The sequence below is a fragment of the Scophthalmus maximus genome, chromosome 16 (genome assembly GCF_022379125.1).
Source record: "Scophthalmus maximus strain ysfricsl-2021 chromosome 16, ASM2237912v1, whole genome shotgun sequence".
In the NCBI taxonomy this organism is placed as follows: Eukaryota; Metazoa; Chordata; class Actinopteri; order Pleuronectiformes; family Scophthalmidae; genus Scophthalmus; species Scophthalmus maximus.
In genome coordinates this window covers 11,915,532-11,939,316 of record NC_061530.1, presented here as the reverse complement: position 1 = coordinate 11,939,316, position 23,785 = coordinate 11,915,532, and the positions used below count along the sequence as shown (strand labels likewise).

At 43.6% G+C, this 23,785-nt stretch overlaps 1 protein-coding gene across 2 annotated transcripts; it reads right to left on the bottom strand.

Annotated features, from left to right (window-relative positions):
- Positions 1 to 1,133: 1,133 nt before the first annotated feature.
- taok2b (TAO kinase 2b) lies at positions 1,134 to 23,643 on the bottom strand. Of its 2 annotated transcripts, XM_047327664.1 has the most exons (20): positions 23,065 to 23,643; positions 20,593 to 20,733; positions 19,025 to 19,096; positions 18,818 to 18,919; positions 18,463 to 18,508; positions 18,249 to 18,345; positions 17,857 to 17,970; positions 16,867 to 16,958; positions 16,605 to 16,698; positions 16,185 to 16,266; positions 15,707 to 15,874; positions 14,669 to 14,875; positions 13,935 to 14,179; positions 13,565 to 13,742; positions 13,163 to 13,291; positions 12,684 to 12,887; positions 11,798 to 12,037; positions 6,250 to 6,462; positions 4,842 to 5,024; positions 1,134 to 4,230 (listed from the first exon to the last, which is right to left on the bottom strand). In XM_047327664.1, the coding sequence occupies exons 2-20, from the start codon at positions 20,722 to 20,724 to the stop codon at positions 3,250 to 3,252; spliced, it is 3,579 nt and encodes a 1,192-aa protein (XP_047183620.1). In that variant the 5' UTR covers positions 20,725 to 20,733; positions 23,065 to 23,643; the 3' UTR covers positions 1,134 to 3,249. The 2 variants fall into 2 exon arrangements, with proteins under 2 accessions (XP_047183620.1, XP_047183619.1); XM_047327663.1 differs by lacking the exons at positions 1,134 to 4,230; positions 4,842 to 5,024; positions 6,250 to 6,462 and having other exon boundaries at positions 7,930 to 12,037; positions 23,065 to 23,640.
- Positions 23,644 to 23,785: the final 142 nt, after the last annotated feature.

Here is a 23,785-nt window from a genome sequence, read left to right as displayed (position 1 = left end):
AAAGGGCAGTGCGCGCAGATCCGATCCTCCCAGTCAGCCGATAATAATGATGTCAGAGTCACACAGAGCACACGGGGCGAATAGCAGCTCGGCACACGCGCACAATGGAGGAGAAATGGACGAGGGCAGTTGTCTGCATTGCATGAATACACAAATGATATCAAACAGAGGGAGTGACCTATATATAAACCCAAGGAGAGAAACTATATTGAACAACAAACTAAGCAACAATAAATGTAGCTGGAACAATCGATTAGTAAAAAAAAAAAAAAAAAAAAAACCCGAACATTTTATTAGTCAATATTGTTTTTAAGTCAATCTTAAATCAAAACCGTCCAAATGTACAACTTCAAGCTTTTTCAAATGTGAAAATTTGTTGATTTTTACACAGTTGTGAATTTGAGAATTCATTTTCGGGTCTCCCCCTGCTTCCTTGTATCTTACATGCTATGGACCAAATCATCACTGAGAAATTCTGCAACTTAATTGATGATAATCATTAGTTGTCGCACTACACAATGATCCCTTTTTGTTTTCCGACAACCGATCCATATGTTTCGTTCCAGCCCTGTAAAAAACATCCTAACGATATTAATACCGAGTGAAGTACATCAAATCCAGAGTTAATGTGTTAATATCAATTTATTATCTTTTTTTAAAATTACTTTTTAAAGCACCCACTTCTTTTCCAATACATGTGTTGAGACCCTTCCCCTCCTCCATTGCTTGATTTGAATATTTAATAAGGATTTCACTGCCCCCCCCCCCTCCCCCCACCCCAAAAAAAGAAAACAAAGAAAACAAACAAAGAAATCTCTGCAAGTCACAGACGAGCCTGTGCTGCTTTCGCTTCTTCACCCATCCTCCAAGCACGGTACAGTAATCGAGACCCCCTGCTCTCGCCGGAGTCTCTGACACTGGCAACAACCTGTCTACAAACACTACCACACTGACTTCCCCAACACGAAGGCCGCCCCCCAACCCGCCAGTCTTAGTTCATATAAGGAGTTTCTATGCATGCACTGAGAGTCCAACCAAGCATAAAATATCAGGTTATACAAGGAATTGTCTTGAGCTGGTGTTTCTGAGTCATAAAAACAGCAGGGTGATTATCTTTTTTTATCTTCTTCTTCTTCAATTTAAATAATAACAATAGTGAAAACAACCAAACAAACAGAACAAAAAAAGTCCACTTATTTGTGATCTCCTTCAAGTAAACGACGGCCCTCGAGAGCAGAGAAGCAAATGTCTGGGCCTGTTTCCTGCTCACGAGACAAGGACATGTTTTCTTTCTCCACGTGAGAGGACGAGCTGCTCCGGTCACCGCTGCTGCACCGGCACTTCAGGGTACAGCCGCTCAAGTCGACACCCGTCCTCTCACTTCGCCCTCTTCGCCTGCTGCACCCTTCAGCAGTCGGACCATCACCACGGATTGTCCACTCCCCCAATTCTTCTCCTTCCTCCCGCTCCTTACTTTCATTGGATCTGAGTGGCAACTTATTCCTGAACTTTAAAACGATTAAATAAAAAAGTAATAACCAGCATTTACATTCCTGTGGCCAATTGAAACATCTTTTTTTTTTTCTTCTTTTCTACAAGAGTCCAGAGGACGAGGTCAGAGTTAACGTGAGTAGTGGGGTGTCTTTTTAAAATTCAATTGTTTTGTCGTCTTTGAGAAAAGTGGCAAGATAACTAGACCTTACCACTCGACACACATACATAAATCATTAACAATTATCAATAATCCCTTATTAATAACCCTTAATACCTTGAACACACACCATACCTGACAATGCAACAGGTTTCTTTTTTGTCATCTACTTTTCTTTTTTTTTTACAGTCAAAAGTGGGCCCTTTTCTTCTCACAAGAAAAATGTGAACATGGTTACAACAACAATTACATCAGGATTAGTTATGGTAATATTTGACACCTATAGAAAATGCAGTCGGAGTTGTCGCTCTAAATCTTGAATTCAATACTCGTTTGGATATATCAAAATTACTATCATTATCTTTGTTACTCTATAAAAACCAAAAATTACTTGTTTTTGTTTTTAATGTTCCCCATAAATATGTACAGTAAAGATCAAAACTGTGGGACGAGTGACCTTGAATGCCAGTGAAACTTGGACAGGTACGGTACATTTCAAATGTGTTTGGTCATGTTTACAAATGTTTTTGTTTTTTTGTACATCTATCTCATGCATCGGAGTGAGACACCTATGTCGTTTAGATACTCAATATGTCAGGGGTGCCAATATTTTGGTTGTGTACATGTCGTCACAAATGTTTCTCCTCATCCAAGCTGCATTTTTAGAACAGAGTCTCTTGTCTTTACAAACATTCGGTGTTTTTCATATTCGGTTTGAAATCATCAAATAAAAATGCTGATGTCACGACATCCCTTTAAGAACCCCCTTGAAAGGCATTGGTGACGTTCCAAGCAACTTGTTTTTGTGTTTTTGTTAAATACACATAATAATTAAAAAAACAACAACAACAGCACATCAACAGTTGTAAATCAATAAAAAAGTGTTTTCAAGTCTCCCCCAGCCCGGAGACTTAAGTAAACCACCTTTTGTGATTCTCCCGCTTTTTTCCTTTCTGGCGCCCAAGTTGCGAGTGCTTGCTAGATAATATCTGGACACTAAAGACTACGTACAGTTACATAGACAATGCAGAAAAAAACATCATTTTCCTTTTTTTCTTCTCTTCCCCCTGTCCTCGCTCATTCTCCATTCCAGTACAGAACATCATAGAAGAAGACATGGCTGCCGTCCCCTCTCTCTGCAGCTCTGGGAGGACCCAAAAAAAGGCTAAATGTCCCTCCTTTCACACGTCCTATCTCACTTTTATACAGGATATAACAAAGATAGAAACATTAAACACAAACCTAATTTTTTTTAAATCTAATATCCCCTCATCCAGTGGTACTATAGGTTGTTACATTCCTCCCTCCTTCTTTTATACCAGTGAGAATGGGAGAAGAGCTCTCTACCCACCCTGAGTCTAAAGGAGCAGGGTGCAGCTCAATAACGTCAGTTTGTCCTCTGATTTCTGAGCCTTTCCATGCATGAAGAGGAGACGGGTGATATCCCTAAGTCCCCTGCATTCAGCTATTACGAAAGGTGCGATCCTTCCAAGAAGGATTGCAAGGCAAGGTGGCAAACTGAGAGTATTGAGATGCAACCTGTGATAGCTACCTTCCTAAATCACTCCCTCCCTTTCTGCATTCTTCCTCCCGCCAATCTACGAGTAGGAGAGGTGGGAGCCGTTCGAGATGTGAGAGGTGACTGAGGTGCTTCGGCTCAGGACGCCGTCGCTGCCCCCGGAGCCTCCGGGCCCCCCGCCGGACGCCGTCCTCCTCAAGGGCTGGGGGCTATTCCTCAGGGCCATCAGACTCGGGGCACCACGCACACCCAGCCCACTGCCACCATATATCCCGCCCTGCGAGGAGGACGACGAAGAGGAAGAAGAGGATGGGCCGGAGATGGAGGGAGGGGCGGGTGGTGGCGGAGGTAGCATGGCAAGGGACTGAGAGGAGGAGCGCGAGGGCAGGTGATGGGAGAAGGGCAGGGGGTGTGGGTGGGCCAGGTCTCCGCCGGAGCCTCGCACTCCTGCCCACTCCCGCTCCCTCTCCTTCTCTCGCTCCCTATCTCGCTCCCGCTCCCGCTCGCGGTACAGCTGCGGCGTGCTCTGGTGGTGGTAGTGCTGGGGCAGGTGGTGGCGCTGGTGGTGGGAGGAAGACGAGGAGGAGGAGGAGGAAGAGGAGGCAGAGGAGCGGGACGAGTGGTGCACCTCCCTCCCGTCCCGGCCCAGCCCCAGGGCCATTCCCAGGCCGTGGGAGGAAGAGGAGGAGGAGTCGCTCCTGCGGTCCCCTGCCACGATGCCGCTGCTGCTGCTGCTGCTGCTGTTGTGGCTGCGACGCGAGTGCTGCTGCGGGGGCATGTTCTGCGGGTGCATGTTCTGCGGGTGCATGTTCTGCGGGTGCATGTTCTGCGGGTGCATGCCGTGGCTCCAGTGGCTGGCAGAGCGGGAGCTGGGGGCCGGGGCGTTGGGGTAGCCTTGCTTGGGGTAGGCCTCACTGGGGATGCCCGTCAGTGCCATGTTGCTGAAGCCCAGACGCATGCTCTCGGAGTCGAAGGACTCGATCTCGCTGGCCTGCCGCTCCAGGAGGGTGCGGATGCGTTCCGAGCGCTCATTCTGCAGGGACAGCATCTCCTCCTCGATCTAGGAGATGAGCAAGAGATACAATGTCATTTTCTTTAAATAGTCAAGATTGTAGAGGGAAAACCTAAACCTCATCTGGAGCTCATTTTAATCACTGTTAAACGTTGAAAGTTCATTCTTGACCTTAGTAGCAGCAACTGTCATCTACGTCTACTCAGTAGCTGTTCTGGAGCTTTTGATCGTACCACATGATCTTCCTACTTGACAGATGGGGCTGATCAGTTGTCATGGAAATATAGATAAATTTTTCTTTTCCTTCTGAGAAAGATTGTGTGATCTGATTGAAAGCTCCAGGACGTCTATTGAGAGGACCTTTTGTCAACTGCTGTTTCTAAGGCCGTCGATGAACGATGAAACGCCCCTTAAGTACGACTCCATCTGTTATAGAAGATCATAAGATATGAGAGAAAGCTCCAGAACAGCCCATGAGGGAGCAGAGAGTTTCCTCTGAATCTTACAAAAAGCTAGCAGCCCTAAAGCTAACACCAGCAGTCACCTGTCACCTTACTTTGAAAAGAATCCAGTCGTGGTCTTCTCCCTTCTCCAAAATGAACTCTAAAACTCACCAAATTCCTGCACAACATTTTTAAGGGGATTTTCTTTTCTCTAACCCTCTGCTCCAGCAGGGCGCGGCGGATGGACACCCTCTGCTCCAGGTCCTTGACCTCCCTCTCGTGCTGCGTGTCGGTGTGGATCTTGATCTTGCTCTGGTAGGCGTTCAGCAGCTCCAGCTCCTGCTGCAGCTGCATCCGCAGCACCTTGTACTCCGCCTCCTGGGTCTCGTCCAATCGCAGCTGCGAGGCAGAAAGACGAGGCAGCGCGATGAGAAAAGAAAAATGCATTCGGCTAGATTGTATGGGCCACAAATTTTTGTTGGCTTTGGTGTCGGCAAGTGTGGAGGAGAAACAGCTTTGACAAACGTCAAGAAAAGAGAGAGGGATGTGCAGAGGAGAGCAGAGGATCAGGAGTGTGAGCTGCAGGTGGTTTTGTTGAATCAGTGTTTTGTGTGAGGAAACTCATGTTGGATCAGTCTGTGCCTGCGGATGACACTAATATAAATTCATAAAAGTATAAATAAAAATAAAATGTCAGTGGGTATGAGAAAAATTCAGATAAAATCACAACCAAGGGAATTGAATTCCAAGCTACAGCTTTTAATTTTTTACATAACATGCATGACTTAAAAACTAGTTGGTATATAAAACAATCTATTAAGAAGTGAATATTGTATAAATTGATATGTAATAGAATGTAGAATAATATTACAAAATGTTGAGCAGTGTGACCTTTAGTGTTGTTTTGTTATTGTAGTAATTTCTGTCCTAAGGACTGAATTTAATTAGTCTGGAGTAGAATTTAATCAGGAGGTTGGAAACCTTCCCGCGGAGACTTTGACCACAGCAGGAGTAGATGTGCGGACGAACAAGGGCAGCAGGGATTTGGCTTACTGGCCTGTCGCCCTGTGAGGTAATTAAAGTAGTACAGGCCGTGTTGTCATCAGAGGGGACAAGATATTTTGTTTTGTCCCATCATCTTCGGACCATAATTCATCTTTTTAAAAGCCTGGAATTTGTGTGTGTGTGTGCATCTGACAACGTTATTGGAGTGCAATGCTTAATTTGTGGAGCGCTCTTTAAAAGACACTGTACGTGATCTGATTATGTCTTATCGTGTGGATGTTATCAGTGTCCTAAGTTACATAGTTTTCTACCAAAACGGTCATCTCGGCGCAGTTTCCCTCTCCTCCTCCTGAGGCATGACGATTATTTCTCCAAAATATTCAGGGGAAAATTATGTTTTGGGACACAGAATTGTTAAAAATTGTTATAATTGTTATAAAAACTTGGACTACATGTGGGTTCAGGTGGAGTTTAACACTGAGGGACCAGGAGGAGGTTGGTTGACGGGTGGACAGGCAGGCAGGAGGGCGGGTGGGCTGGAGGGCCCCCAGGCCAGGCACAGCAGTGGTGGTGGTGTGGTGCGAGTGTGAAGTGAACGACGTCTCCTTGCCTTACTCACAGCCTGTGTGGACAGCATGTCATTGATGGAGTGGTCATACTGCTCGGCCAGGATGGCCAGCTTACGGGTCTGCTCGTCCTTCAGCCGCTTGAGCACGGCCTTGTGGTCTGACTTGGGCGTGTTCTCCAGCAGGTGGTTGCGCAGCGCCTTGTACTGACGGGTTTGGATCTTACAGGTGTCCTGGAACTGACGCTTAATCTGAAGCTCTTTGGACTGGAGGAGAGAGAAGAGAGACGGAAGCAGCTGGGCTCAAGTGCTCCTGTGGTTTCATAGGTGAACATGACGTTGGTTGGTTAAATCAGGGAGAGAAAAAAAAATGTGAGACACACAATTTAGTAATGACTTGCTATCAATTTAGTTGGCAAAATGCTGGCGGTTAAGAAAATGAAAAAAAGAATAATTAAAGGTAAGATCCAGGTCAAATGGTGACAGCATCATGTTTGTATTTTGTAATTCTATCAGCTTTATGAAGATCAGACACCAAAAGCATGAAAATATTGTTATAGGAGAAATTTGGCAGGAAATACAAAATGATGGTTTAACTTCGGCTGCAGGTTTGGAAAGACCAAAAAGCACCAAAAGCACTTTTTCCCAATGGTTTTGTGACTGAGTGAATCTACATTAACACATACTATTCTGCCAAAGTTAGAAAACGTTTTGGTTTTTTGTAGAATCAAAATGTTGAGGGGCGTTGGTTGTTACCTTCAAATCTGATCAAACCACGACCGACGAGTCCTGGCTATCAAGTGAGTTATGACTCATATACACACATTGTACCTAACATTGTACCATTTTTTTTAACTGTTTCTAATGAAAAATCATCAAATTAATCAAAAGTAAATTTCACATTGTGTATTTCTTTCTGATTATCAGCGGTAGAGATAATGTGTGTCCCTGTTATAGGTTAGTGGGGTGAAAATCTGTGGATTTCTGCAACTACAAAAAAATGCCTTAAACGTTTGCATCAGAATTGAGTATAGTAAATGAATGTAAGGACATTATTGCAATTCAATGCCCTTTTTAGGTCGACACCGTGAATACAAGTGTTGAGAAGGTAGTGGTAACGACATTTAAAAGCCCCAATTAAAATTCCATCGTCTCTTAAACGCATTCTCATACATCTACTCATGGAGTTCGAGCTATGATTAATAAGCCTTTTAGTTTTGTGTATTTCTCAGATGATGCTGATCACTGAATAGCGATGTGTTGAAAACATTTCAGCTGTAAACAATCAATCAAATCAATTAATAGTAGAAAGTTGTCTATGTTTGGATTGCAGATTATGCCTTTAAATTATATGTGTAATCTGGAATCATCTAATGTGAAAAAACACTTTTTGGGAAATAAGTTTCCATTATTACACAATCGTATGTGGTTGCAAGTTATAATTAAGATTTAAGTAAAAAGGTTCTAAACACAAAAAAAACAAATCCAATAACTAAAATCTACAGATGATTTAAAATTAATTTTCCTTACTTAGATATAGCACCAAAAGTTTGGGGGGTTCTACACAAAGGGAAGGGTACAACGGATGACAAGAGGAGGAATGATGAAAAAAATGATAAAGGGATATTTCTATAAAATATGATTTTGTTGATGGATCAGGGAGAAAGTTAACAAATGAAGACATGGTAATGATGGAAACAAAAACAAAAATCATAAAAACAAACAAGACAATGATTTTACACACAAAAGAATTTATTTTTTTGTGTAAAGAAAAATCTGGAAGTATGACAAAATATTTTTCTACGCTTTGGGAGCACACAGCCGTACAGTATGCCAACAATCGTGCAGCTAAAATGAATAGAGGACAACAAAATGGCTGCCGAACAGAATGCAGTACTAGTCCTATAAATACTGCATAAATTAAATATATATTTAAAAAAAAACAACAACAAAAAACTCAATGTGATATAACTGTGGAAACTCAAACACAGACGTCACAACAAAACAGAATACAAACATGTAAACATACAAGGAGGAACAGGATAGCTGATACTGGAACACAACTGTAAAATCAATGGCAAAATAAAAGTTACATTCAAATAACAATGTTTGTAAAATATTTTTATGAATCTCGACTTCTCAAAAATAAGTGCCCAACTGTTTTGTTCCCCTCGGTCACAATACAGTTAAGATTGAATGGCTCAAATGACTGAGCACTTTTTTTTTCTTCCTTCCATATAATCAGCATTTATAAGCACTGGTGCATTTTACTCTGTTACTCTCCAGACTTCCCTTACAGACTGGAAAATTCTAAAAATATTTATGTTCCCAGATATATGCAAGACACAACTACACATTTTTAGCTTTGTCTCAATTAAATGTGCAGAATTGGGTATTTCAGTCCTGTTTCAGTTTGCTTCTGTCTTTTTGGTCTGACTGCAGGCGAGCTGGTCGGTTGATTGAAATAAACCAGCAAACATCTATACTTTGATAAAAGTTGATAATGGATTAATAAATAAGTCTTTTCAGTTTCGTTTAAGCAAAAATATAGTTATAAAAGAAAAAAACATTTTTTTGGTTCCAGCTCATGAATGTAAAATCAATCTTTGGTTTTTGGACTTTTTTTTCAAAGACTGAACTTTTAACTAAAAAAAATAATAATATTAACAATTAAAAAGCAGATCAGATCAGATCAAAGAAAATAAAGGACGTGATCTGTTCTCCCATATTTGGAATCATTTTCTGATGGTCTTTGAGACAGTGCAAAATTTAATGTGTGTCTGCAACAACTGGATATCTTCATTCACATTCAGTAGTTTCATCAATCTTTGGACTTATTTTATGATTGCATGTCTCAAAAGATTGTCTATGGCTTCATATAAACTGAGCTTAGCTGAAATATTAAATAGTTTTGTATTTTTATTATTATTAAACTTTTAATATTCCATGTATAACTAGTTTCTCATGCATCCACTATAAATTCAGGATATGTAATTCAACAACAGACTATGCACTCAACTGCTTTAGATTTACATCATCATTGAGGGGAAACGTATCTAATTGTTTACATGGTAAATCATAACAAGATTATTGCAAAAAGCGCAATAAGAAAAGTTTACTAAATTGAAATCTGAAAGATACTGATTCCACCAGCTGTAGTAATATCCAATGATGTTTAAACATGGAACAAAAACCTTTTTTTCTTTTTAGTCCTATTAAGAACGTTCTGCTAATCGTTTCCCACTTTTACTTCTAAACATAGAAAACATATTTCTAATAATATTAGATGTCTTACAGGGATCCCAGATGATTCTGCTCAGCGGTTTATTGCACTACACTGACTGATAGATAGTGTTCAGGGAGATGTTAGTGAAATTATTGATGTATCTTTTGTTCACAGTATTCAGCTTTGGGGAGTGAAATTATAGCCATGAAGATAATGCAACACTATGCAATATTTGTTCGAAGCACTACGATAACAGTGCGCTGATGAGAGCCTATGAAATAAGACCACTATAATAGATATAGTAACCATTGCACAAAACGGTCTTAAAAAATAACCATAAAAACATTTGTCTTACAAATTAAGAGCAAAATAATGAAATTAAAGAAACTTCAAGGAACTTTTACAAAAAGCACAATAACGAAATGTTAAACTTCACTGGGGGTTGGTACAGTGACCGTGGGCCCAACTGAGCCCACTGACTCCACCGTACGGCTTGTGTGGATGAGCTTCGACAGCAAAAATCACTTCGAGCCAGGGCGCGCACACACATACTGATGCGCGTGTGTGTGAAGGGTGACTTACATCTCATCTTTAAGAAATGTGTCCAAAAACCAGCTTGGGAATAATGTAACAAGAGACATGGGCCCAAATCAAAAAGACACAAACAATGGTCCTACAATGGAACATAGAGCATGATCACGCTCGCTCACGCACGGACACGCACGCGCACGCACACGCACGCACACACACCAGCAACTCACTCTCCCACTCTTTCCTTCGTTTTGCCTCTTGCTATCTCCACGGCCGAATTTTCCCCCTGACAAACCTTCCTGAAGAAGTTCGCCTCAACCCACACTCCCACCTGGCGTCCTCACGAAACATCCTCTCCCGCTCTTCCCTCCTCTGTCTCTCCCTCTCTCTCCTCCTCCTCTCCCTCTGTCTCCTCTCCCTCACCTCCCTGGGCAGCAGTCGGGGCAGTTTGCTCGGGACCTGTTTCTTCAAGAGGCCCAGGGTTTCAAGTTTGACGCGGACACTGAGCGGCAGCTTTTTAAGGGCCTGTCCGGCGAGCTTTAGTGCTATGGAGTTGGCCAGGTCAGCCAGGACCCCGAGGGGGCGTCTACTGAAACGCCTCACCCAGAGCAGGCCCTTGGCCCAGGGAGAAGTATAACTGCAGCGGGCTTGATGCTCTAAAGGCAAACTCTTAAGCGGGACAGGGATTTGGGACTGGCGCACACCCCAGTTGCGCCCTGCTTTCGGAAACATCTCATAGAGGTTACGCTCAGCCATTCCACCTAAGACTGACTGGCACATGGCAAATAGGGGTCTGGGGAGGCGGAAAAGGACTCGCATGCAGAGACGGTTGACTTTGCGAGGTGCGTGTTGGAGGAAGTCACGGGCCGGCCTGACAATCAGCACCACCACCAAGTAGAGGGAGAAGAAGAGCGAGGGAGAGCTGAGAAAGGAGGCCGAGACCAAAATCATAGGGATGTAATAAATCCCCAAACTGAGGGAGAGCCCTAAACTGAAGAGGCCGCTCGCCCAGAGGCTGAGCGACAGGTACGTGGAGAGTGACAGAGAGCAGCAGGAGCGAAGGAAGAGGTACGAGAAGAAGAGCGCCAACAAGGCGAGCTCCGCAGAGAGAACCACAGACGCCACCGAGGGCAGAGGAGGGGAGCGACGCAGGGAGAGGAGGAAGATGGAGAGAAGCAGCAAGGTGAGGTTGGAGGGCTGGGCAGCAGCAGAGAGGGAGAGGAGGAGACAGATGGCGTGAGAGAAGAGTGAGGGGAAGGAGGTCTGGGTGGGGGGAGGGGGAGGAGGAGCGGAGGTGGGTGTGGGCTCCAGCTCCTCGGGGGCGTCGGGGAAGTAAAACTCAGACAGCTCGTCGAGCTCTCGCTGGTGGAGGCGCCTCTTTTCTTGGGACGGGAATGAGATGAGCTCTGACGGACAGCCGTCGGCCACGCCCCTGCCCTCCTCTTCCTCTTCATCTGTGTCTAATTGTGCAGTCTTACCATGGTCCTCCTCGTACTCCCACTGCAATCCCTCTACCTCCCTCACCTCTGTACCTTCTTCTCCCATTTTCCACTCCTCCTTCTCACCCTCATCATCTCCCTTTGGTTTACGCTCATCGTCCACCTCATCATTCCTTTCAGTGACACTCACTCCTTCCTCCTCCTCTACTTCGTCTCTGTATTTCAAGTCAAGCCCATCCTCAACTTCATACGTCTCCTTCGCTACCGCCTCCCTCTCCTTTCCCATCTCAACTTCCACCTCCCCTTCTCCCACCCCTGCCTCACTGTCCCAGCTGCCACCTGGGCCCTCTGTTGTCTGGCTCTCCCCCTCTTCAGGAGACCCCTGGCTCTGAGTGCTCTCACTCACTTTGAGGCTCTTGGGCTGCTGGCGGACCTCCACGGCGTGTTTCTGACGCAGCTCCTGCTCCCGCCTCTTGTTATACTCCATCTGGTTGGTGAGCTCCGTCTGGTGCTGCGTGCGGATGAGCTCTGCCCGTGTTCGCTGCACCAAGCCCAGCTGGCGGAACTCCAACTCCTGGGTGGACTCGTGGTGACGCAGGAGCATGGCGCACTCCAAGTCCTTCAGAGTCTGCTTCTTGTTCAAATCCTAGAGAAGGGAAAAAGACGAGGAGGAGGCAGGAAGGACATTCATTTTTTGAGAAGAGGAAAACATTCACAGAAACATATTTGTCTACTGGCAACTTGCCCAATTATATCTGAGAATATATGATTCTCTAGCTTTCTTATATACTTGTACATTTAACTTTTAAGATATTCCTTTATATTTCTCATACTTGGTATAAAATATATTAGGTGAAGTATGCAAAGTATATAGCTGATGTGGGGGAAACGGTAGAAGTTTGTTCTTGATTTTGATTTTCTGTCAATGTCATTTATTCAGCAACTTTCCGAAACGGTAAGTTTGTTTTTGCTCCACAAATGAAAGTAAAAAAAGAAAAAAAACCTTGAAGAACTTACATTTCTAATGAAATCTCTTCAATGTGTTATAATATACTTAAACTTGAAAATTGACAGAAGCTCACACCCGAGATCTGGCGACTCTCTAACTTACTACACTGACACTAGTGTGTTCAAAGCGGATAAAAAAAGATTTTTTTTTTTAAAAAAGTCTTCCGTTTAAAATGTAGAATTTCATTGATGAATCATTACGATATACTCAACAACAACGACGACGACGACGACGACGACGACGACGACGACGACGACGACGAAGACGACGACAAAAAAAGTACCTCTCGCAGCAAGTCTTGCTCCAAGTTGTGGCGTGCCAGCACCATCTTCCTCTTGTACTGGCGACACTGTAACTCGTAATACTGCCTCTGGCGCCGCAGCAGGCCTGCCTCTTCCTCCGCCTGCAGCTGCTGCAGACACTCCTTCTGATGCACCAACCACTCCTGTTTCTCTCGCTTTGGCGTTGACTGGTTCTCATTCAGTTCCTAGAGTGTGTGTGGGGGGGGATAGTTGCGTATTCATTAAACTAGAGTAATATCAAGGTGATAGACAGTGGCTGTTTTTAGAATGTTACTATGATGCAGTTTGTTTTAAGTTGCAGAAGAGTGGTGAAAGTAACGTTCTACTGATGAACTGGACAGAGGAATAAGATACAAAGGAAACTGATCCAATGCAGCCACTTTATGAAAATCAGGTTTCTATCCGTCATTTTCACACAAATCCTTTTTTTGACAGCAGCGGACTAGTAACATGGAGGCACCTCTTTGAGCTGCTCCTTGCGTGCTCGATACTGTCGTTTCTGGGACTCCAGCAAACCGGTCAACTCCTTCTTCTGTTGGGCCAGAATGTGCTGCTGGAACTTCTTCTCCTCAGTCAGGACTGCCTTTGTCTGGGGGTAAAAAGAACACAATCTCATTAACAACAAAATAAAGAGGTAATATGTAGAATATTGGACTCTTTACTGCACAATACATGGCACAAGACAGCACCATGGCAACAGACTTAAAATAACTATAACAGGGTTTTGGTGATTTCTCTCCTCTCTCATATTCGCTTCGCAATCATCCCAAATCTTGAGCCATGTGCTACTTGACATTATCTATAAATCTATTTTTTCCCCCTCTGGTCTCCTCTCAACATCACTCACACTCCACCAGCTCACCTCCTTCTCCTGGATACCCTGGTGCTTCTTGGAGAGTTTCTCTCCGTCCATTGAGAAGCTGTTCCTCTGATTCTCCAGCTCTTTGTCCAGTCTCAGCTGGTGCTCGTCCATCTCTGCCTTCAGCTTGTTCTCCAGGCCCATCAGCTGCTTCTGGTGCTGCCGCCGCATTCGCTTGTACCTGTTCAGAGATGCAGGGAAGTTACGCTCTGAGCGACACAACTTGAATGGCTTTTTAAAGCTAAATACATTTTGACAAGTTTTCTTTGAAGTTCAAAATATTTGAAGGGGCCCTTTTACTTTCACACTGTAGCTATTATTAAGAAATATAAACAAATCAACTTGGCAAGTGGCACAACAATCATCATCTTACCCAGACATTTGTTCTCTCAGGGCCGACCCCTGCTCATGTTCCTGGATCTGACGGGTGACGAGCGAGGCTGTCCTGATGGTTGCAAAATGGTCTCTGCCTCGACGACGCCTCCCTCCTCCCCCTCCCCCCCCTCCTCCTCCTCCTCCTCCACCACCACCACCAACTCCACCTCCACCAGCAGACGACACTTCTCGATGTGAGTCGACCTCTGGCTGATAGGGATCATCGTAGATGTTGTCATGGCTCTACACAGTGGAGAGCAAGCAAAGACAAATAAATAGTGGTTTGTTTAAGGATAGGAACTGACTAGTCATCCAACTAAATGTTATCTAAAAAATAAAGAAAAGAAATACAATGGTGATTTAACTAAATCTGGGGCTTTAGGTCAAACTGGCCGTTTGTCTGGTGAGCCTGCTCCCATTCTTTTATGTTATTCTTTAGATGGTGCTATAAGTTTCCATGTGCAGAGATGGTCAGACGATTACAGAGCAGCTAGCCTTGTGAACCGTCTGCAGCCAGAGTGGTAAAATAATTTGTCAAACTCCAGGATTCAAGTTGAAGACCAAGTGCTTCAAATTACACATAGCAAAAGTGCAGTGATGTACAGGACAAAAAAAATGAAAGGTGAATGAAAAGTGTGTTCCAAATATTTTCCTGGGATTTAATCAGTGCTATGATGCATCTTAAGAACAAAAAACAGAATTTGGGAACGACAGTAAATCCTTTGGACTGACCAGTGGCTTGTGCAAGACAGAGCTGTTGGAGGTGACGGTGTGCTCTCCCTCCTGCATCATAGCCATCTCCCCGCTGTCATCAGAGCCGTCTGCCAGGCTGTTGACCGAGCTGCTCTGGGAGCTGGCGCTGATTGACATGGACGGCAGAGAGTGGGAGCTCTCCATGCTGTTGACCGTGCCAGTGCGCAGCATATACTGCTCCACATCCTGGTTGAGAGGAAAAGGTAGAAGATCAGTCAAAAAAGGGGTTTGGGGAAGATATGTTAGGATGGTGAAGAGTGTCTTTACTTCATAAGGTGACAGTAGTAGTGTGTTGAGCAGCTTATAGACAAATAAGCATGCAAATCTGATGAAAACCATTCTGGGCAGACATACAGTAAAAATGACTATGGTGAGACACAAGCCTACACTCTGGAAAAGTGCAGCCCTACATTCTTTCAATTCCATCATTTCCTTTTGGGGGGAAAAGCCAACTGGAAATAAACGCTGATGGAAACAAAGGCCTTTGTGTGGAGAGGAAGAGGTTCTAATGTCACAGTATTCATCCATAAGCACAATACAAAGGCAGGAGTGAAGCTTAAACCAGCGGTTTTCCTTAACAAACCTCGATACATGTTTTTTTCCTCCTTAAAAATGAAATGTCTTTGGGTGGTTTCTTCAAGGAAGCTGGCACTTCTTTATTTAGTTTGACTAGAGTCCTGCTAACTTAGAAGTTAGTTTGAAATGTGCCATTAGCTTCTGCAGGTTTGGCATTTCCAATTTCATGTTGACAAGAAAATGTGAAGTAATGAACAAGAGATCGCAACACACAGACACACAAGTCTAGTGTTCTTCTTTCATGTTCATGGCTAACAGGAAATGCAATACACGGCACCATATTGCAAAACTTTTAGGCTACGCAAACAGTTTTTACTCCAGAAAATCAGCCCAATCCAAACTATGTGTATCAGTTTTTATTCCGTCAGTCACTGTGTCGCTAACTTTACAACCTCCCTGCAGCTCTGTTTGGCCTCTTCTCCTTCTCTGTCCAATTCTTACCTCTTCCTCATCACCTCCTTCTGGTGCGGGACCGTTGTGTGCCTCGTGGAAGAGGATTTTCTTCATCTTCCGGTACTGAAGATTGTCCAGCTCGCGGACAGCGTCCTTTGTGCGTGCAATCAGGTCCATCACAGCTGTCATGGGACGCTCTCTGCATAGGAAGTGGTGCTGGGTGGACATAAAGGTTAAGAATATGAGACCGACAAGACAAGGGGTAAACAATTAAAAAATCACAGCATTGTGACGGTCAAGTTACTTGTGTATTAGGATTAACTTGTGTAAAAAGCTACTTAGGCGCTAGCTTAAAGGAAATCTGCTTTAAAGTTAAAGTGCAGGGCAAATAATTTGTTTCCCTAACAACAACCTGACCTGCCCGTTGTGCCAGCGGAGGCTTGAGCCGAAAAACAGACGACTATAGTAATATATATTTTTTGCTGCTTTAACACGGAACATTCAACCATGTTTAGAGGCCTCGTACCTTGAGCAACACATCAGAGGTAGGTCTGTCCTGGGAGATCTTCTGCAAACAGGAGTCCACAAAATTGCGGAAATAATCCGACCTGAAAGTGATAAAAATGTAATTCCACCAATCACACTATGACACATGATATCTTCATAAATGAATGCAGCTCGTTCGTGTTGTTCAACTGTAACATTGATCAATGTAAAATGCATTTTCTTAAAAGCACTTTGTTTTAACCTTTTCATAATAAAATATGACATTTTCATGTTTCAGAATTTCACATTGTAGTTAATAGTGTGCTGATGCAAAACAACAGTTCAGAAAAACTGTGAGAGTTCTATACATATATTAATGAGTAAGAACTGCTCAACTTTGCATATTCTAGCTCATTGGCCCCCTCGAAGGACACAGTTTAGAAGTTTCACCGTCTCTCACCAGTGATTGGACTGCAACACAGGGCTCTCATTCTGGGCGATGTGGTATAAGGCACTCATTGCATTCATGTTGAACAGAGGAGGCTTCCTTTCCGCTAGAGACATAGCGTGACAGAGAAAGAAGCAGATACAGAGCAACAAAAAAGAAGAAGAGAAAAGGAAAAAAAGGGTTGGATGCTTTCAGATTTGTGAACACAACAAAGCATGCGCGCACACAAACACGCACACACACACGTGCAGACCATTTCATGGCCATTTCTTACCCAGCTCTATGCAGGTAATGCCAAGTGACCACACATCCACCTTCCCATCGTACTGACCCTCGTCCATGGCCAGGATCACCTCGGGGGCCATCCTGCATGGAGGAAACAACAAAGCAATTCAGCCATTTTCATCTTTTTTTCCTTTTGATCCTGGACTAACAGAGAACAGCACCTCAGTTGCTCACTTTTATTTCAAACGTCTACACCAGAGAGGCAGACCTGAACGTTTCTGAGGGTTAGGCCCGTCATGTCCAGTGACAACAGTGACCTGTAGCTGCTGAGTCATGGAATCGGGTGCACTCGTGAGAAATATGCAGCTGATATAGAAAAGATTGATATGATATGTAGATAAAAATGTCTCATACCTGAAAATAAAGGCACGGTTATTTGTCAGATCAAGTATGTTCCAGTTTGATCTTTACTCTGCTTTATGCTTTCAGTGAATTTGTATGTGACTTTCAGGAGGCCACCTTGTTGGAATCTTTTAGCTTTACATGTGTGACAGTAAATGAAGTATAGCCCGTCAGAGGTGAGCAGTTGGCAATCTGAAGTTAGTTGAATTGAAAATAAAGATGAAGCCATCTGCATGACCACATACCATCAGGGATAAGAGGAAAAAGGCATTTCTTTTTGACTGGGGAGAAATGGCAAAAACATTCTTGGACATTAAACTTTACTAGCTGTTACCACTTAAAAAAATTCTTTCAAGGATGCTATAATATGCACACTTTTTTGATGGAGAATATAACTGGTCTGAAACTTACAGAGTTAAGAATATTGTGAGGGTTGATGACGTTTATCTTTACAGTGGCTACTTTTTAGTATATTTGTGTTTGGCAAAGCTGTTCTTGCACAAGCATGAGCGAGGTACAAGCTCTGCGGGATCATGACGTGGTGTAATTCTTATGAAATCAACAGCAGTCCCTGTTCTCAGACCATCATCTGAAGACAAGGGTGACACTGTGATGTGTGAAAAGTTTGGTGTCTAACCAGTAAGGTGTTCCCACGAAGGAGTTGGCTGGCGCAACAATGGAGGCCGAGCCAAAGTCTCCCAGTTTGACCTGGCCTGGCTCCGTTAGCAAGATGTTTCCTGCCTTCACATCCCTGAAGGAGAGAGAGAGACATAAATCAGACAAGAGAAAATGACAACTGAGTAAAATTGTGAGGAAGTCAAAACAGATAGAGAAATGAGAGAGACAATATATTGTCAGATGCACTAAAAATGTGCCGCTGCAGTGTGTGAGCACAAACACCGTTGCATAAGCTTCTCTTAGGCAGTACAGTTTGCACTTCCTCCACTGTATGTTTTGTCTCCTGTCAGGAGTGTGGGGGAGTAGAGCAGAGCAGATACAGACACTTGTGAAAAGGAACGGAGCTGTTACCTGTGAATCATGTTGTGAGAGTGAAGATACACCAATCCCTGCAATGCACCATGGGTTATGGCAGCTATTTCCACTTCCTGAAGGGGTTTCTTGTGAACTGGGTGAAGACAGATATTAGGAGGTATCAGGCACCATTTATGCCGACAACTGAAATGTACAATTAACCCACGAGTGTTTCTTAATTACTCATTTGCCTCTACTCTTTCATACGTACCTTCTAAGAGGTCTGAAGCAGAGCCCAAGCAGTACTCCATCACCAGCTACAAGAGAGATAGAGGGGGTGAAAAACCTCATGCTATTTTTGGGAGTACACCTGACTTTAAAGACTTTTTCACACTTGACCCGAATGGAAAGATTTCTTTTCCCTGGGAGTTCAGTACATATATTTAAGTGTGAGAACTTGTCGAGCTAAGGTGTAGCCGAGAAAAGGGGTCACATGGCCACTTTACAAGCTTCCAGAGAACAGGAGCATCTCCTACAGTCTGCATCAGATTAGAATGTGACGTAGGCGGTATACAGAACTGCTGAAATCTACGGATAGAATAGCACACGCACACATACACACTTACCCATGCTGTGTGCTCTCTCAGGTAGCAGCCGTGGTACTCAACGGTGTTGGGGTGGCGCAGTTTCTGGAGGAACTTCACTTCCTTGATGATATCCTGCCATTTCTGCAACATAACCGGGGCCACACAATCATTGATGGGGAAACCCTCACTGATAAACTGATTGTTCATCTACAATAGATAAGGCATTACAATTTTGCCAGGTCCTACCTCGTTGGACTGTTTGCCACTGTAGGACATCTTCTTGATGGCAACCACCTCATTGGTGCGGATGTCATGGGCCTAATGTGGAAAAGTTTTAGAGAACACACAATACATTACTTCTTTTAAGTCTCCCTCACTTTTATTTTTTTTAACAGTAGAGATGGCCATTATTTGCATTTCTGACAGCATAATGTCAGTAAGTTTAATAATCATTTGATGTAGATAAGAGCACAGTGCTACATGCTGTATTCTCACAAAACACCAGAGAATTGTGGGATTGATAGTCCGTTTTACATTAGACCCAACAAAGAAATCACTATTTCATAAAACAAGGATTTCTGCTGAGCCTCCTTCTCTCTTCTCTTGTCCCTGCTCCCATCCCTTCATCCATGACTAGCTCCTTTTCACCCTTCATTAAACAGGGCTTTTCATCCACCACTTACAATTTGCCCTTGACTATGAAAATGTTTTTACCTTTATAGGTTTATCCATCTTATGTTCTTATTGGCAATACCATCTATATCTTACCTCCTGTCCCGCTGACACACAACATCATTGTTCCTTTGTCACTTGGGCCTTTTCTGTGCTGGCCTTTTCAACAACCACTCTGTGTTTATCACAATGACTTCAAATTAAATGATGTGAAAAAGCAGCAGTTCATTTTATCTATGTTGGACCATTTTCCACATCAGTGCAAGAGTTTTTGGGTTGAACCATCGCCTCTAGCGACAACCTGAAAAAGCCAGAAATGCTACAACAGTCAATAGAACATCTGCAGCCAGTAAGCCTTTTCATTATTGTTTATTACAGTTATTATACTATTGTATTTGGTTGTAATTCATGTCCATATGATTTAAACGTCTTCTGGCTCAAGTTCGAAGAGCTCCCCAAACTAATTTTATGGGTCTCACCCACAGACATTGATTAAAAAATTAAAGAAATTCAGTCAAATATCTTTTTTCTTTTTTAAAAACTGATGTCTTATTCTTAACAACTGATGAACAAGACTAATAATTTAAATTACTTTCTTGCTAACTCTCTGTGGAGTGCATGATACAAACAGAAGGCAATACTGCAAATGCCTTAAATTCCTAATAAGTGAAGTGTTATCGAATGTAATTGAAAAAAATCTCTCCATGGTCTCAACGCAGACATCTTTCAAGAGCTTGTCAGCAGTGTGACAGTGTGTGAGAATTGTTTGTCCATAATTGTCCATAAAAAACAACAGAATTTCAGGTGGCTTGATTATCAGTTGCCAAATAATTAAATGCTCATCTCATATTTGAGAGATGTATTTGTAAAAGCAAAGTGCCAGGTGCTGATTAAACGCAATATATTTCACTTCATAGAGAACAGCAATAAAGGGTTTTACAATTTAGACCTACGAGAGTAAACCAGTATTATAACTCATTAAATTAGAGCCCATCAAATACAGTACCATACATGATGTACTGGCAAAAAATAAATTACACCTCATGGTTGTAACACACATGCATTTAAACCGTTTGTGGAATCATTGTGGAACCAATATTTCATCACACTTACAAACCCGAACACCAAAGACAATAACTTACAAAGTAGACTGCTCCGAAGCTCCCATGACCGATCTCCCTCAGGTCAGTGAAGAGCTTCTCGGGATCCTCCCTGAAGAACAGCTCAGCCACCTCCGGGTCCTTCAGGCTCCCGGCCCGCACACTCGACGGCATGGCCAGCGCCTGGCGAGCGTGGAAGAGACACACTGGGTAAGCCCCTGCTATATCGAACAATCACCAACATTTGTGTTGGAAACACGAGGCACCAAGGAAAGATGGTGCAGTCTATCACACTTGTAATCGACACATTTGGATCCCTTGAGGACATTTTCTACACCGATCTGGATTCAGCTTTTGTTTTGTTAAATATCCAATACTCTTAGGTATCTAGTGGTTCGCTAGTCAGCACTTTCTAGTACACCACTGCAATATCCCAGTGTCATGCAAAATGTGACACATTCACCTTTGTAAACTCACTTATACCATTTATTATTTTTTTCTGTGCATGTTTATATTAATGCTGAAATACTCTAGTATCAAAGGGCTGCTGGTTTTGCTGATCCCACCAAAAACCAACACATTACTTTGCAGCTGAATAAAAGCATTTGCGTTTCACTCCACAGGGTCGAGTCACTTTGGTTTGTGTATAAAAAGCTCATTCTGCTCCACATCTGCATTTCAAATGTTGAAGAATAAAAAAAAATGCAAATACACATTGGCTCATAGGGATGGGAAATATCAAAGTGCCCATCAGCTTCAGATGACCATACACCCATCCTCCCACCCACCCATTCATCCATCCATTATCATCCATCTGTCTCTCTGACAGAAATAGAGCGGAACAATATTAGGAGAAACTTAACATTGCTGTATTTTTCATTTTTAAATTCATTGCAATATTCAAAAAGATTATCATTATTTCACCAGATATCCTATAGGCAGCTTTTAGCAGATCCAACTAGAAGTGAGATGAAAATATCTGCATTTACAATGGCAGATGCAGCATTTTTATCTTTTAGCATTTCTCTTTTTGGGGTTTATTTCATCTTCTTCACTCTTTAAAGTATGCCTCAACAAAAAATAAAATATATATATTTTTCATTCTCTGAAAATATTTGCTCTATATTTACTGGTAAATAACTGGTCATGGCCATCATGTGTGCGACCAGTGATTGAAACATAATATAATTAGAGTGAATGACAGAATAGAGGGTTCATTGTTACGATGAAGAGAAAAATAAACTTGATTATTGTAATTTTCTATCAAGTAGAAGGTGTACCATGTCTGGTCTGATTTGCATTATAATATGTAATGATAGTGCTAAACCAACAAAAGGAATTCATGAGATCATGATCATGAGGAGGATCCAGCACGAATTCAACAAATATTGACCGATAATAATTTATTAAAACACAAACATGAATCTTGATACGGATCACACAGATTTGCTTATTATAGGAGAACTGACTAAGCAGGACATTTCACAGCACCAGCCAACAGCAGGCCACATCTCTGAAGATTAAGGTTAACCGCAAAACCAGTTACCGACCACATTTGTTCTACTAAGAAAAGTCTACACAACACCACTTCATCTTCCTCACTGTCGCAGCCTTTTCAAGCCCATTTCACACGACTTCAAGGAGGAGAAATCAAATCCTTTTAAAATGAGACGATCAGCATTCAGTGTGTGACAGATTGTCAGTTTCCCATGTTAAGAGGCGAGAGAGACAGAAACTCCACCTGTTGTTGGATTTTGCCAAAGGGTAAATATAGACAAGAAAAAACAACATGCAGTATATTTCAAGTGGTCAGTAATTTAACGGTTCCTGTAGGTATTTCCAAACACTGCAGCACGAACACATGTCACATGAAACGTTTTCTTTCATGGCCATTGTGCTACTGTCAAAGAGGAAGCTTGTATTTCTTTTTTAAAAAATGAGAAGTTCTTTGTATCTTTCAACCGAGCCTCGGGCGAAGCTCTCAGTCAGGCACACTGAGGAAGAGACAACAGATGACACAATTATGTGTTTTCATTCAAGAGCATCTCGCTAACCCACATACAATGTCACAACCCTGGATCATCCTCTGGAAAACACAATTGATATAGTCCCTGGCTGGACAGGGAGATTTAAGGATAGTTTTTTGTGGTACGCGCTTGCCATCAGTATCATGGACAGCACATCTCAGCTGAAAGAGCTAGATGGCTTTTGCACTTGACTGGTCAATTGGGCTAAGTTTGCTCTCACTGGCCAAAGAGATGCATGACATGCAGACGTAAGAGATGCATGACATGCAGACGACGACAACAACTCCAGGCTGGCTGTGTGTGCAGGGTGCAGGCCAACAACAAGCCTGCCTGCCTGCCTGTCAATGTCAACCTCTCAGGGATCTGAAAAGGAGGAAGCTGCTGCTGCTGCTGCTGCTCCCCCCCCCCCCCCCCCCCCCCACAAACAGGGCAGGCAGAGGCGCACTGGGCTACTTTGGCGTCCTGAATGATTAATGACATGTCTTACCGTGGCTTTTGGGATCCACTGTAGCTAGCCCTGGAGCTAGCTAACCGGCCTGGCGAGAAAATGCTGCTCCCACCGCTCCTCCTTTTTCCCCTCGGCACTGGTGTCTACTGAGCGCGGGCGAGCCGCATTCTGTCAGTCGACGTCGTTCCTCGAGGTCCCCTCCATCCCGACGGCCCCAGTCGAACGGACAGATCTCGCGTCGTGCGCCCCTGGACACGAGCAGAGTGCCGGGCAGGGTCGCGGTGACAGCTGGCTGCAGACGGACGCCTGCCGACCAGCGAGCGGCGCGGTCTCCAGGAGAAACCCCACAGGCTAGCTCGAGCCGCTGCTAGCAACGCCGCTGACCGAAGGAGGCGAACGCCGGGAGGCCGGCCGCGACGCTCTCAACGGGGAACGGGCTCGTTGATTCCCACGGGTCCGCTCCGCGCTCCGCCTCGTGCTGTCATTGCGTCAGTGTTGCGGGCAGGTTTTCCTGTGCGGTTCGTCTTCTCCCCATTTTGCTCGACTCCCATCCGTTTTTGTTCAGGACTTCATGATGGCGGAGCGGGGCGGGAGCCGAAAGGAAAACGGAAGTGCTCTTCTTCTACGCTTCCAACGCAGGCACGTGAGCCGGGAACGACGTCATCGTGTGGCCGAGGAGGTCGGCGGAGATCAAATAATTGTACTAGATAAGAACAATAACTGTTATCAGACATCATTATTCACATGATGATGATGACTG